General features: G+C 37.4%; 1 protein-coding gene across 3 annotated transcripts in view; it reads left to right on the top strand.

Moving 5' to 3' along the window:
- The window catches only part of LOC125858307 (phosphatidate cytidylyltransferase 1), a 16,524-nt gene extending 1,503 nt beyond the window's left edge, over nucleotides 1-15,021 (top strand). Inside the window, exons 2-13 of one of the 3 annotated variants that reach the window (XM_049538056.1) lie at nucleotides 499-642; nucleotides 982-1,235; nucleotides 5,804-5,955; nucleotides 6,199-6,340; nucleotides 6,992-7,148; nucleotides 7,446-7,493; nucleotides 7,577-7,663; nucleotides 10,565-10,693; nucleotides 10,800-10,856; nucleotides 14,133-14,216; nucleotides 14,307-14,431; nucleotides 14,579-15,021. In XM_049538056.1, the coding sequence (XP_049394013.1) occupies nucleotides 568-642; nucleotides 982-1,235; nucleotides 5,804-5,955; nucleotides 6,199-6,340; nucleotides 6,992-7,148; nucleotides 7,446-7,493; nucleotides 7,577-7,663; nucleotides 10,565-10,693; nucleotides 10,800-10,856; nucleotides 14,133-14,216; nucleotides 14,307-14,396 (1,275 nt within the window). In that variant the 5' untranslated portion in view covers nucleotides 499-567 and the 3' untranslated portion in view covers nucleotides 14,397-14,431; nucleotides 14,579-15,021. Of the gene's footprint in view, nucleotides 1-498; nucleotides 643-981; nucleotides 1,236-5,803; nucleotides 5,956-6,198; nucleotides 6,341-6,991; nucleotides 7,149-7,445; nucleotides 7,494-7,576; nucleotides 7,664-10,564; nucleotides 10,694-10,799; nucleotides 10,857-14,132; nucleotides 14,217-14,306 lie in introns of all 3 variants that reach the window. The other 2 variants (XM_049538057.1, XM_049538055.1) reach the window with 2 other exon arrangements.
- Nucleotides 15,022-15,226: the final 205 nt, after the last annotated feature.

The raw sequence follows: 15,226 nt of genomic DNA on the forward strand, positions 1-15,226 counted from the left end.
CTTGTAAAATGTTCGAGTATGCTGTTCTTTTCTATTTTGTTTCTTAAGATTCAGTTTCTTTTTTCTGCATCACGGTGCTTTAGTTCATTTAATTAGGGTTCATGAACTATTTTAGCTTTAATTTGAATCCCTCTTTGGATTTTTCATTATAATAAGTTGCATTTGTATTGTGTAGAATTCTTCAATTCTTATTTGTATTGGCAGTTTTGTTTGTTTAATAGTACTTTATATGATAAGAAATAGCCTTATAGATTGTCTAAATGTAAATGGTTCAGATTATTTTGTCTGATATTTTATTTGTCATGTCGAAATATTGACCTTTTCTAATTGCTTACTTGATACTTATGTGGTTAGAATTAGTCTTATAGATAGTCTAAATATAAATGGTTTAGTTATTTAGTCTAATATTCTATTTTATGTTGAATTCATCGACATTTTCCAACTGCTATAGTTTTTTTTTTTTTTTTTCATTTTTAAAAATGATTTCTTTACATTCAGGTGGTTTTAGGGATTCATGTGCTTTTTGTAAGTTAAACTGCTAGGGGGTAAGGATTTGATAAAGAAAGTATGCACAACGATAGCAATTCTGGTGCCCCAGGAACACCTTCAGGACGGATACGTCGTCGCAGAGGATCAAATGAGGTGACTTCACATTTTCATGTTTGTTCCTTTAATGACTTGTGCTATTTTTAATTTTTTTTCACTATGAGTTTTTGTCAATTTGTTCAAGAATAAACAAGTACATTAATCAACGGAACAATAAATAAATAAAGTTGAGATTTTTATAGTGCCACCTTTTGGGATTGGAATTTTCTAGATGTTAAAGAGTCCAAATTTTCTAACTGTAACATTTTCTTGATAACCGAGAAATCCTCTATCTTTTAGTTTCGAGACTCGGTAGATAATGGGTTCACCTCTCTACTCTTCTCCACTTAAGAACAAATTTTCTTAATATTCTTCTCCATCTTCCTAAAATTACAGGTTCCTCCAGAAGTTGTCAAAGCAAATGGAAACCATTTGCTTGTTAATGATCGGTCGAAGTACAAATCAATGCTTATCCGTGCATATTCATCCGTGTGGATGATTGGAGGCTTTGCTTTCATTATTTACATGGGTCATCTTTATATTTGGGCCATGGTTGTTGTCATCCAAATCTTTATGGCAAAAGAGTTGTTCAATCTACTTAGAAGAGCACATGAAGACCGGCATCTTCCTGGTTTCAGGCTATTGAATTGGTGAGTAAAATTAATTTACGTGAACTTTCCTTCTTACTTTCTCATCTAATAATGTGCCATATCAAGTGTACATATTCTACTTCTTCTGGGAGACAGTGGGATTGGTTCAAGTCATACCCAGCTTTTGATTAAAAATTTCACTTACTTGGAATATTTGCTGGGAATTGAAGTGTATAGTGCAGGTTACTGTGCAGAATCTTTTGGATCCGAATATATTTGCGTTTGTTTATTCAAACTATCATAAGTTTGAGCAATGAAAGTAGTGAGCCTCTGTTTTAAGTCATTTAGATGTTCTCATGTAAATAGAGCAAGATCCAGTTGCACTTTAGAGTTGCTAATGTCTCTGGACAGTTTCTATATCTTAAATTCTTTTCCTTATCAAAAGAACTTAAGATATGGAAACTGTCCAGAGATATTAGCTACTCTAAGGTGCAACTGGATCTTGCTCTATTTACATGAGAACATCTAATAAATGCTATGAATATCAATTATCTGTTGACCCTTTGAGGTTCATTTTCATTAAATCTAATATGGTGTTCGATTCTACTTATTTGGTGGAATGTCAAATTAACTATTGTTGAATGTGCATAAACTACAACATAACAACAACATACCTTGTGTAATCCCACAAGTGGGGTCTGGGAGGGTAAGATGTATATAGACCTTACCCCTACCTTTGCGGGGTAGAGAGACTGTTTCCGATAGACCCTTGGCTCAAAAGGGAAGTTACTCAGAGAAGGGTTGAAAGAAAAAACTAACAACAAAATTTCAAGATATAAATCCAAATGAAGCAACATATTGTAGAAACACATATAAGAATAAGAAACTACGTGATTACTAAATACTACTACTAATAAGGAGAAGAGGATATGAGGCAAGCCCCTTGTCTCTCCCACCTAATGGGCGACCACACTCGACTATCTACTAACTTCTACCCTAATCCTCAACTTCCAAACCTTCCTATCTAGGGTCATGTTCTTACTAAGCTGAAGTTGTGTCATGTCTTATCTAATCACCTTTCTCCCTCGGTTCTTTTTTGGTCTACCTCTACCTCTCTTAACTGGCGCATCCGTGCACCTCCTTTTCACATGCCCAAACCATCTCGACCTTGTTTCCCTCTTCTTGTTTGCCACAGAGGCCACTCCCGCATTGCCCCGAATAACTTCATTCCTAAACATATCTCTCATAGTATGTCCACACATTCATTTGATCATCTTCATCTCTGCTACATTCATCTTTTGGGTGTGGACGTTCTTGATCGGCCAACACCCTGTCCTAGTCAAAATATTGTGAGCTTTTCCTCTCTAACAATTTAAACTTTTAGGTGAGTTGGTTATACACTTTAACATAGTATTAGAGTAGACATAGGTCACACATTCAATTCACAACTTGCATTATTAAAAAAGAACTTTCAGGTGTTTGGCTCATGAAAAATAAAGTTGTAATGAAGATACAATAAAGTAAATATGTCAATTCTCCAGACCGATGGGAGGGATAGGGTCCGTATGAGCACTTGCTATATTAATAAGCTATAACATATGGTAAAGTTGTATACTCGTAAGCAGCGAAACAAATACTAGGGTCAATACATATATACTATAGGGCCCACTGTGCAAAAAACTATACAATATGACAACATCAATATGTCTAGGAAGCCTCTACAGAGTATAACTGTACACCTGTCAACTGGTCGGGACAGGGCCCCGAGATACCCCCAATTATAACTTATATATAGCCAAAAAGATAGTCTCCATATGTCTGGAGTTGTCTGATAGCTCCAGATAGAGATAGAGCTCACCAATAGATCAACTGAGAACAGGAACTGGCCTAATGAGGATGTCTGCTGTCCTGTGAACCTGACCCTGCATTTATGGAAGAGCAACACCCTTGAAAGTAGGGACGTCAGTACATATACAACATGTAATGGTATGTAAAACAAATAGAATAACAAGTAGACAATTAAGAATGCTCAAATGAATCAAATATCAGAGATGAGCAGTCATGAGCAAATAAGCATTGAAAGTACAATATGAAGCTGTAATTTGTGACCAACCTTGGTGGTTCTCATATAACATCCCGTAACTTATTCATTTAAGTAGATAATACCTAGTAATTTGCCTAGGTGATGTCTTGCTTCTATCAGCAGTACAAGTATACAAGTAATACATTATCTCCAAAAGCGATCTATGACACATGTAAGGCATATGTTTCTTCCATTTGCTTGAAACTGTTTCAGGGCTGAGAGTAAATTGGGGAAAAAGCTGTCTATTCCGTATAAATGAGGTTCCCCAGTTTCAGGAACTGGCAGGCACATTGGGATGCAGAGTTGATCAAATGCCTGCCACCTACTTGGGCATGCCTTTCGGCAGCAAACATAAGGCACTGGAGATATGGGATGGTATTTCGGAGAAAACTGAAAATAAGCTAACTAGATGGAGGGCACAATACCTGTCTCTAGGTGGAAGATTGATCCTCATCAAATCTGTTCTAGATTCTTTGCCTACTTATGTGATGTCCTTATCCCCAATCCTAACAAAGTGGTGAAAAAACTGGACAACCTAAGGAGGAACTTCTTATGGCAAGGAAATAAGGAAAAGAAAGATTACAACTTGGTAAATTGGAAGACTGGACTTCTCCGCAAAGACAGAGGGGCTTTGGGGATCAGAAACCTGAGATTGCAAAATGAGAGCCTGTTGATTTGAAGTGGCTGTGGAGGGGGCAACTCTTTGGAAGAAGGTTATAATAGCAAAATATGGTGAGCTAAGTCTTTGGTGTATAAAAAATGCCTTTGAACCATATGGTGTGGGTGTGTGGATGACAATCAGAAACTTGTGGCCACAAATGGAAGAAATTATATTTATCAACGGGGTAAATGGTAACAAAATTAGATTTTGGAAGGATGGTTGTGTTAGAGTGGGTTAAAGTCCCACAATGGTTGGGGAATGGACTGGTTATATGGACTTGGAAAATACTCTTTTCATGAGCTAGCTTTTGGAGTTGAGTTAGGCCCATGTGCCATATCTTTGTACGTTGGATAGATCAAACCTCTCACCTTTTCCCAGATCAATTCCTAATCTGTGAAAATTCTGATGCTAGAGTATGTGATTGCTGGACAGAACAGGGATGGGACATATCATTGTGAAGATTACTAGATGACTGGGAGGTGGAGAGGGTGACAACTTTACTAGGAAAACTAGGTCGAGTGAACATAATCACAACAGCCACAAACAAGGTCTTGTGGAAGCATAACAAGGATGGAATTTTTTATAGTTAGTAATGCATACAAAAGAGGCTTGCAGGTGATGGCTAGGGGTCCAAAAATATTCATTGGAACTCTTTCTGGAAGAGTGACATCCCTACAAAGTGAAGTGTTTCACTTGGCTAGTTATGGAATCTGTTCCTGAACATTACAAGCATGAGCTGGACCATGCCAAAACATACATCAGATCTCTTGAGCTGTTGGATTAGGAGGGGAGGCAGTAAAAGCCAAAAGAGATGGTGGAGGTTAATACCATCATATATGGTGGGAAAGAAATGGAAGATGTTTTAAAGATAAGTCCAATTCCATACACAAAGTCTTATGGAATTGTATTGTATCTTTACCTTTTTTTTTTGGGTGTAAATAGCTTTGTATAGAAGATATAGATCATATTATAGATTTGATAGGAAGTCTGTAATTGCTACTCTTTTTTTGGAGTTTGACCTACAGACCCTTAATGTTGAGGAATACAATGATACCATTCTCAAAAAATAAACTAGGCCTTAATTTTTTTTTCCTTTTTCTGTTGTATATGTAAACAAAAAAGAGGGATCTGGTCCCAGAGCACACAGTTTTTTATCCACTAGAACATATTGTTTACAGAAGGTTGACAAACTATAGATTTCCCATCTATATCCAATCTCAACGAGAATAAAATTCGCTTCTGGCCTGTCTTGTAGTTGTAGTCTTTTAGCTTATGTAGTCATTGACCTTTCCTACACACATGCATCCACCAAAATGGCTCCTTGGTTTGGGATGAAGCTGAGTTGATATATACGACAAGCGAAGGGAATACTCTCATTTCATCACACCCCCAAGGAACACAAGTTTGGTCAAGGATTGGAGAGGAGAGGTGGAATAAAGGGCTCGGGATGGATTCAGGAGTCTTTGTGAAAGCCATATGCAGTGAGAGTCACACGTACAATAACGTGGAGGCTTCACGTCTATACTTGTAGATTTTGGCCATTCAGGGAAAAGACGAGTTGTTGCTATGGTGTCTTAGTTTAGGTTTAGCTATCAGGTTTTCCTGTGGAACTAGGACTTGCCGACTAATGAAAACTGCGTAATTCACATGATGAAACCTCCGAATGACCAGTCTCTGAAGATTATATAGGCAGATGTGTTGTTGCCTTTGCACCATGTCAGCTGATCACAATTGCAATCATTGAGTTCCATACCATGTGATTTACATTTGGACATTGTAGTTGATTTTTATCCTGAAACTTGACACTAGTTATCTTATTGGCATGGTGTCATGTTTTTCTTGATCATTCTTTCCAACTTTGCTAACTTCTTACTTGTTTTGCAGGCACTTTTTCTTCACAGCAATGCTGTTCGTATATGGCCGCATGCTAAGCCAAAGGCTTGTTAACACGGTTACTTTAGACAAATTCCTATACAAGCTTGTCGGCAGATTTGTTAAGTATCACATGGTCACGTGTTATTTCTTCTATATCGCAGGTTTGTTCTATATGTTTGAAGCATGTCCTTTCATGCAGTGTTCAATGTCAAAAGCATTTTGCAATTTATCAAAAAAAAACATTTCGCAATTTAACAATATCCAAGGCGTAAAGTAACAAGTTGTATGTCGTACTGCTGTTCTGGGGTGCCATTTTTCAAGCCTTGGGTTGTCATAATTCATGTACATCTTCTGTTGATTGTTTGAGAAATTTTTCTGAAGTGTTCCCTCTCCTTTGGAATCAGGTTTCATGTGGTTCATTCTAACACTGAAGAAGAAGATGTACAAGTATCAATTTAGCCAGTACGCATGGACGCATATGATTCTAATTGTGGTGTTCACACAATCGGCTTTCACTGTTGCCAATATTTTTGAGGGAATTTTCTGGTAAGGGGCCTTCAGTTTGATAGATTTTTTTTTCTTCCTCCATCCACCATAGGTAATACTGCTTTGGGATGAATTTAAATGGAGCGACATGGACAGTGAGATTCATATAGCCGACCCAAACTTGCGTGGGATTGAGGTATAGTTGTGAAATCCACAACAAATAGAGAAGGAACTGTATTCACTGACTAAACTAACCAACCGTAGCTACCCTAGCATACCGGTCCTACTCTCTCTAGTATGTTTTGGAGATTTAAATCTACTTTGATTTGCACCCAAGGGTGTGGCCTAGTGGTCAATGAAGTGGTTGAGAACCCGGAGGTCTCAGGTTCAGAACTCAGTGGAGACAAAAAACACTAGGTGATTTTTCCCATCTGTCCTAGCCTCGGTGGACATGCTGGTGGTGGGAGGTGGTAGGTATCCCGTAGAATTAGTCGAGGTGCGTGAAAGCTGAACCGGACACCACGGTCATAAAAAAGGTCTGCTTTGATTCTGATCCAAATCCCTTTCGTCTTGGTGAATATATCTAGTAGAAATCCTTGGTGAACATCTTTTAGTTCTGGGGGAACATACATTTTTATTCTGGTTTGGTTTTAATCATGCAATAAATTGAACATAGATATGGAACTTCAAACACAGATTAACTTTATGCAGGTTCCTGCTTCCAGCTTCGCTCATCGTGATCAATGATATAGCTGCCTATTTTTTCGGATTCTTCTTTGGACGAACTCCTTTGATCAAATTGTCCCCTAAGAAAACTTGGGAAGGCTTCATTGGAGCATCTATTACAACCATTATCTCTGCCTTTCTGGTAACTGTTATTTGGTGCAATAGCAATTGCAGTACAGTTATACTTTCAGTGTAGTGCATTAGTCTTTCCTCCATTTCGGAATGATTGCATAGTGGGAATATTTTTAATCCTACTCTTATGTGGTTATGCTACCTTCTCAAGACAGACTCATCTAAGTTCTCATGCTTAAAGTTGTTTTGTAGTTTTTATGTATGTTTATAGAAATATGAGAAAGATTTTTCTTCTGAACAGTGTTTGAGAAGGGTATATGGTTTTTTCTCTTTTTATAGATTTGCTTATCATCTGCTGTTTTTTCAGCTTGCGAATATGTTTGGTCGTTTTCAGTGGCTGACATGCCCTAGAAAGGTAATTCTGGTAAAGTTTCTCTGTTGGCTTGGGAGACTAGCTGCTCAGTTTTGAAAGCTTAACTTCCATATTTTGTGATGCAGGACCTATCAACTGGTTGGCTTGATTGTGATCCTGGCCCACTGTTCAAACCAGAATATTTTACTTTGCCAGAATGGTTTCCTGCATGGGTAAGTTCTCTGTCAGCTTTGGAAACTTAAAGTTGCGTTTGTATGTGCTCTTGTCACTATAACAGATCTGTCTGTGGCAGAAGCTTTTCTTTTTTATCTTATAGCATGAGCGTACATTTGCTTTGGTCATGTCTGCTACTTTTTAGGAGGCATCCACCTTTTATTTCCTGTTTCCTGGTGAATTTGTTCTTGACACTTGGCAATATAGGGTTCTGGGCAGGGGTTTTAGCACCTTTTCGATGCTTGTAAAGTTTTCAACTTAGCACCTTTTTCTAGGGTGGCTAAGTTTTTATTGAATAGAACTGTTACTTGTCTCATTTTTTTTTTTTGTTCTAGACACTTAGATATAAAAAAGGCAGTCCCATTGCACAAAGCATCCCGCGTCAGCGGGTCCGGGGAAGGCCACATGGTGTGATGTAGATGACCTACCCTAATGCAAACATTAGTGGCTGCTTCCACGACTCAAACCTGTGACGTATAGGTCACACTGAGACAATTTTACTGTTGTAGACACTAGATATGAATTTGTAATAAGATGTCTTTGGGGTACTTTTTGTACTACGAGTGTGTATATGCACACTTACATACATACATACATGCATAAACATAACTCAAACTTGGCCTCTATTGAGAAGTAAGCACTGCATCTTTGAGATTGCACATCTAGACACCTCAACTTGGTCTCAACGAGCAACCAATCACCCAACTCATACCGTTGTGTCATGTGGACACCCGATGCAGACGTGACACATTAATTTTGGAGGTGTCTAGATGATCATTTTATAGGAGTGTTCAACTGACACAATGGAGACGAGTTGAGGTGTCTAGATGTGCAATTGTGCATACTCAAAGTTGGAGTGTCTACTTGCCTGAGGGCTAGTTTGAGTGTTTGTTTATGTAATATGCCTACATATTCTATACACTATTATGAAATTCACATTAATAACTTGATGAGTTCCTTCATGTTAGAAGGTGCTTTGTTTAAACTATTTTTATGAATCAAGTTTGACCAATATACCAATATCAATGTTTCCATATCTGATAATTAATAAATATTTAAGAATATCCTTCAAAAGTATTTATGGGAGAGTAGTTCATTTGATGAATACCCCTTATGCTAGGTTTTCCGTTGCAAAGTTAAAATAAAGTATGGTCATGAGTTATGGTGTATGGACCTAAGTTGCTCGAACTCTTCACTTTTGGTGCCGCACCCGTGTTGACATGACATGGGTGTGGGTGTAGAATCCGTGTCCGATTTTGGATACATTGACCAAAATCGATGGGGAAAGGCTCGATAGTTTTAATGATTTCTATAATCAACACACAAACTAAGGTGAAATTAAAGAAAATTGAATATCTTTTATATATAAAATTCTATATCACTCCTTTTCCTTTAATCACCTTCCATCCAGGATTCTCCTCAAGTTCTCAACATTTTGGTTTCATAACTCTACTTTTAGATAATTTAATTATTTTTTGGCGAATCCCCGCACCCGTATCCATACATGGATCCATTTCCCCGAATCTTAAAAATTAGATCATGAAGGATCCGACCTCTACATCCGCACCCGTATCGGACACATGCACCCGAGTCCGAGCAACTTAGGTATGGACTAAAAAAAACTTTATTGTGTTGATTTTTTTGTTTTATTTTGTGAGTTGTTTGGATAATTGTTATTTTTTTGAAAGAATATAACTTGGTCTTAAAAATTATTTGAAGCTTATTAAAGTTAAAATAATAGATTAAATGTATTCAAGGAAAATCCTAAAATATAAGTTGAGGTTTTATTAAGTTAAAATACTAGATTAAACGTATTTAAGGGAAAAAAGCTCCAATTGAACAGAGCAGTGTAAAAGAAAGAAAACTGATCAGGGAGAGAAAGCTCCCCTTGAGCAGTTCTTAATTATTGTTCCTAACATAGTAGCATTAACAAAAAGTTACAGTAATTACATCTGCATACAGATGCTGCTTCTATGCACTTTAATGTTTTTATCCACGGAATTAAAAAACAATCATAGGTGGCAGATAAGAAAGTGTTGGGCCATTATAATTTTGATTTGTACAAGAACAAGTGTATTACCTTAATGCTGTTGTAACTAGAGTATTTAGATTCTTCTCAATATTTCTCTGAAAAAAATTAAATGATCTAAGTGAATATTCTTCAAATATAGTCAATAGTCAATACAAGGTACTAAACTACTAAAATTTTTGGCCGTGATATGAAGTTGATTTGAGTTTTGGGATTCCACTCGCAGACCCAACCCTGCTGCTTCCATCAGGCTCCTATCTTAAGTTTTTTTCTCTGCATGAATCAAGTTCTTCGACAGGACCATCCCGCCCGAGGGCTAATCATAGATCTACTATGGTCTTCTTTGTTCTTCTTTTATCTTATTATTTCCAGTTAAAAGCCTTTTCTGGAAGTACTTGTTAAAATTGAAGTACTTGTTAGCTAATCTTGATCACTGAATATCGACAAATTCGAAAATGGTAAACTAAAATATTTAGAATAGTAATTACTCATTCATAAAAAAAGAGGAAGAGTATAGTAATTACTCAAGTAGGTCTAAGTTTCCATTATAGGTGCTAACTGCTAACAAGGTCCTTTAAAATATATATTAATTCAATTGGTGAAAATGACTACTAATATCATATTTACTTCTGGATGTGACGTTTATCACAATACTCTCTAAGTTGTGAAAGATCTGGGTTTTCTTCAAGTATCAAGTTCTGTGATAATAGTGTATAAAAGTGTTCAAGAGATACTGATGTGATTGGTATAATTTTGATTCTTCTAATCCTATACTTGTGATTAACAAGGGATTCATACTGCATGAAAAATGTCGCTCTTTTCAGCCAATTGCATAATAAACTGAAGTTATCTATGATTCTTATTTCTGCAGTTTCTTTCGAGAGAGATTGCTGTTTTACCTGTACAATGGCATGCTTTATTGCTTGGCTTGTTTGCTTCTATTATAGCTCCTTTTGGAGGTTTTTTTGCTAGTGGCTTTAAGAGAGCCTTCAAGATCAAGGTACAGTATTTACTATTTTTATTTTAATTTCTAGATGCCTTACTAGGTCCTTTATTATTACCATACTCACTGAATAATATGGTTTCCTTCATTCTATTCATTGTAGGATTTTGGTGATAGTATACCTGGACATGGCGGTATGACAGATAGAATGGATTGTCAGGTAAGCTATTTTTTTTTTTTTTTTGACAAGGTAAATAATTTTATTAACAATTGTGGGAACCTCGTATACAAGCTATATACCAAAAAAGAGAACCTACACCATAATATTGTTCTCAAATAAAGAGGTCCAATCCTCTATACACTTGGGGACCTCAAAAGTACACCAAAAGGCAAAAGGAAACTAGACAGGTTAAACTACTTTACAATTTTTAAATAAGCTTGCTTCAGTCCTTCAAAAGCCCTCCTATTTCTCTCTTTCCAAATAACCCACATGATTGGTAAGGAGGCAACTCTTCATGCCCTTGGCCTTTCTTCCCTCTCATATGAGTCCAGCTTTGAAAAGCCTACTTCACTATGCCTGACATCACGCATTGCATCCCAAACAAGTTAAGGGCTACCCGCCACAACCTATTAACCACTTTACTATGCAATTGTAGATGATCTACATGTTCACCCTTACTCTTGCACTTATAGCACCCTGACATAGGTAATACCCCTCTTCCTCAAATTTTCCGCTGTTAAGATGACACCCTTCGCCACCAACCATATAAAGAAACATACCTTTCTCGAAACTATAGAAATCCAACTGGAGTCGCGAGGGAGGGAATATTCCTCTCACAAGAAAATTCTTATTAAAAAAAGCTGATAGTAAATTAACCATGTCTGCTCTCCCGCCATCTCCATGCATCTGGTATGTTGTTTGGTGTGTCCAGCCCATACACAAATTCAACCAAATTGTGAAATTCCCACGTCTTCTGAATCTTAAATCCCAGTGAATGACCCCTTCACAAGACCTATAATTTTTTTGGATTGTCAACTCTCTTTGAGAGGAAACAATACATATATTAGAAAAGGCTTCCTTCAACTCGTTCTCCCCACACCATTATGTGCCCAAAAACTAATTCTACTTCTGTCCCCAACCTTTAATGAAATACATCCACTACAATCTTCCCATTCCTTCATGGTACTCCACACACCACACCCAAAAGAAGTTGTTATATTTTTTGTCCTCCATCCACCTCCCATGACCCCATACTTATCCACTACCCCCCTCCAGAAAGCATTTTCCTCTACCCCAAATCTCCATATCCACTCTTCTAGCAAGGCTTTATTTAATACCTTGAGATCTTTCGCTCAAGTCCTCCTCATTCCTTTAGAGATGTGATAGCTTTCCATTTCACTAGATGAAACTTCCTATTCCTTCCATTGTGTCCCATAGAAAGTTTCACTGATGTCTTTTCAGGGAGCTACAAAAGTGACATGAAATAGGTAGTAATGCTAAAAAGAGTGATTTTGATCAAAACGTTCTTACCCCTTTTGACAAGTACCTCTTTTGCCATCCCGCTAGCCGCTTCTCCACTTACTCAATCACCATAGTCCACACTGTGAGATTATTCTCAAAAATAAATAAAAATATTCCACACTGTGAGATCTTTACTCGAAGCACCCAAAGGTAAACCCAGAGAAGTAGAGTACCCACTTTAGAATTCAACACCTGCGCCATCTCCTTAATATTATCTACTACTCCCACTGGTGTGATCTCACATTCTCTAAGTTTAATCCTAAGGTCTGATACTACCTGAACCCAATTAGAATCCGTCTCAAACCCCTTGAGCTCCCAAAGAAACCGCAAGGACTCCCATTCACCAACCCAAAGAATTTGGCCATGGAAATGCAAAATTTGACATCTCCGTCATTTGTCCCCAACACCCATCATCAACATAATGGAATCCAGAAAATCACAATTCACATGATCGTAAGCTTTGTCAAGGTCTAACTTGCATAATATTCCCAGCACGCCTTTCTTCTTTCTGGAATCAACCACTTCATTAGCCACCAAAGCTGCATTCAAAATCTGTCTTCCTTCCACAAAAGCGTTCTGAGAAGTGGACACTGTCTCATCCAGAACCTTTTTTAATCTATTAGAAAGTACCTTCGGTATAATTTTGTAAATGCTTCCTATCAATACTGTTGGGAAAAAAGCCAAAGTGAAATCATCCAGTCCCACAGCCTTGACCCCCCCCCCCCCACACACACACAAAATTTGTGGTGCCCCTTCACTTCCTACTTCCCCTCAAACACCTCTCCATTCACCTTTAAAGACTCCATGAAATTCTTCCTCCTGTCTGCTACCATCCTATGAAAGGATTTTGAGTCAGAATCCCCTTCTTTCAACCACAATGCCTCGACTTTTGCCTCCAACCCTCCCAAACACCTTAACATTTTCAACTTGCTAGCAAGGTGAAAAGATGGCGTGCCAGAAATATCGTACCTGTTCCACCAAGCAAACACTTTATCTTCAAAATCTGGTGCTTTGGGGCACATGTTTCGAACCTGAACGGAAGCTAAATTAAATATGGGTTTCGAACTTTTGTATGGCAGGTATTATCGAATATTAAGGAACCCTTTTTTTGGCACATTACATGTCTGAGCCATAAAATTGTCCTCCATGGATTTTCTTGCCATGATTTCTTGGAATTATCTACACTTTAAGTTATATCAGGAAAAAGAATTAGTTCTAATCCAAGAAGGGGTAGGAATCTTGGAACATGCAATTTTAGCTTTGATGGATCCAAAGACGAAGAGTTGTTTCGCTTCAATCTATCATCTTCTGAACTGTACATTTGAAAATTTGACATTTATTTAATACACTTGATGGATTTTCAATACTTGCAATGATATATTTTTCCAATTGCCACATGTCCCCTAATGTGGGCATTAGGATAGCCCGTAAAAAACAATCCTCCTAATTATTAGTTTTAATATCCTGACGGATAAAAGATATTGTAAAATCCAGTGTCAAGTCGTTTTCATTATGATGTTGAACTGCATCATGAAACCTCTGCTAGTTTTTGGGAGAGATTACAAAGAGGAAGACATGGTAGACTCATTATGTATTGAACAGTAGCAAAGCTTCAGTACTGTCACCATAATCCACCCCTGTAAACAAATAGAATATGTTGACGCGGATCACATAATGGATCTATCTCTAAACATAAATATGAAAGAACCAACACTTGAAGGGTGAAATCGGCAGAAGGTTCTTACCCTTACCTGGACAAATAATAGTTTAGCAGGAATAGCCAAGCGATGTTGCGTACTGATTATGACCTCTGACATTGATTACTAGAATTAGTATTTTCAGATTGGTATTCTTTCTTGTGCTTCGCCTTTCCCTCTTGCATAATGTTCCTTGCTGAGCAGTAGTACTTTGTAGTTCTAATCTGAATCGCCGAGATTCTGAATCTTTTTTTCATGAGGAGTTATATTTCTGCAGATGGTGATGGCTGTTTTTGCATATATCTATCATCAGTCCTTTATTGTGCCACAGAACTTGTCAATTGAGATGATCTTGGATCAGGTAGGTTTCTCAAGTTCACATGAACACCCTGAAAAGTCTTAATGAAATATAACTGTGAGTGTTGATTGATGTTCTCCTGCAATGGTGTAGATAATACTGAACCTTACATTCGAGGAGCAGCTAGCTGTGTACAAGAAACTTGGGCAGATCATCCAGGAGAGGACGTTTGGAGAATCTTGAGTGTGATTGATGTAGCCTTCAGATAAGATTCTCTTGTATATGTTCTCTCCTTTTGTTTTTCCCTCAGAACTTAGCATTTCCCACTGGCCTTGACTTCACTGGCTGTACAGTGCTTCTCCCTCTTCCTTTTTCGTTTAGATGTTCTGATAGTTCTGTGAATCTCTACCTTCCCCAAATAATAGGGCACGATGAAGCATCATTTGTCAAAATTCTTGTGCCCATTGGTTAAACAAGTTGATCCGTACCTAATTGGTCTGATTTCAGTGAGGGCTGACAAGGCTAAACTTGCTGGTTGAAGAGTGCACTGAATCATTCGAAAGGGGAAGTGACGTTTTAAGTCATCTGTTGAGAATGTTTTAAATATAGCTTTGACAGGAGAAAGACGATGCATGTTATACACGGAGTTTGTAGTCCTGGTAAAATTTCCCTGATTACTGTCAAGAGTTTGGTGTAATTGGCAGAATTTACATGGTGTCAGCGTGTATTTGATATTTGCTTGTGGAATTGCTACTAATTTATGTAAAACAGTTAAACACTTCTCAAGCTGGACTTTGTTCCATGTGTTGTAAGCAGTGTGTTCTTGATATTATCTTTGCATTGCATAACCAGTGCACTGTTTAGTTTTTTGTATCAAACTCTGCGTAATTTATGTTGTCTAATAAAAATCTAACGAGTATAACTTGTGATGAAATCTATGTATTATTTGTATATCTAACTATAAAAGTATCTTCCAATAGATATCCTTAATACAATCCATGCATAATTTTGTGTAACAATCTATATATCAGCTCCCTTTGTCTCAATTTATGTGGCATAGTTAACGTTTTGAG

Source organism: Solanum stenotomum, chromosome 3, assembly GCF_019186545.1.
Source record: "Solanum stenotomum isolate F172 chromosome 3, ASM1918654v1, whole genome shotgun sequence".
In the NCBI taxonomy this organism is placed as follows: domain Eukaryota; kingdom Viridiplantae; phylum Streptophyta; class Magnoliopsida; order Solanales; family Solanaceae; genus Solanum; species Solanum stenotomum.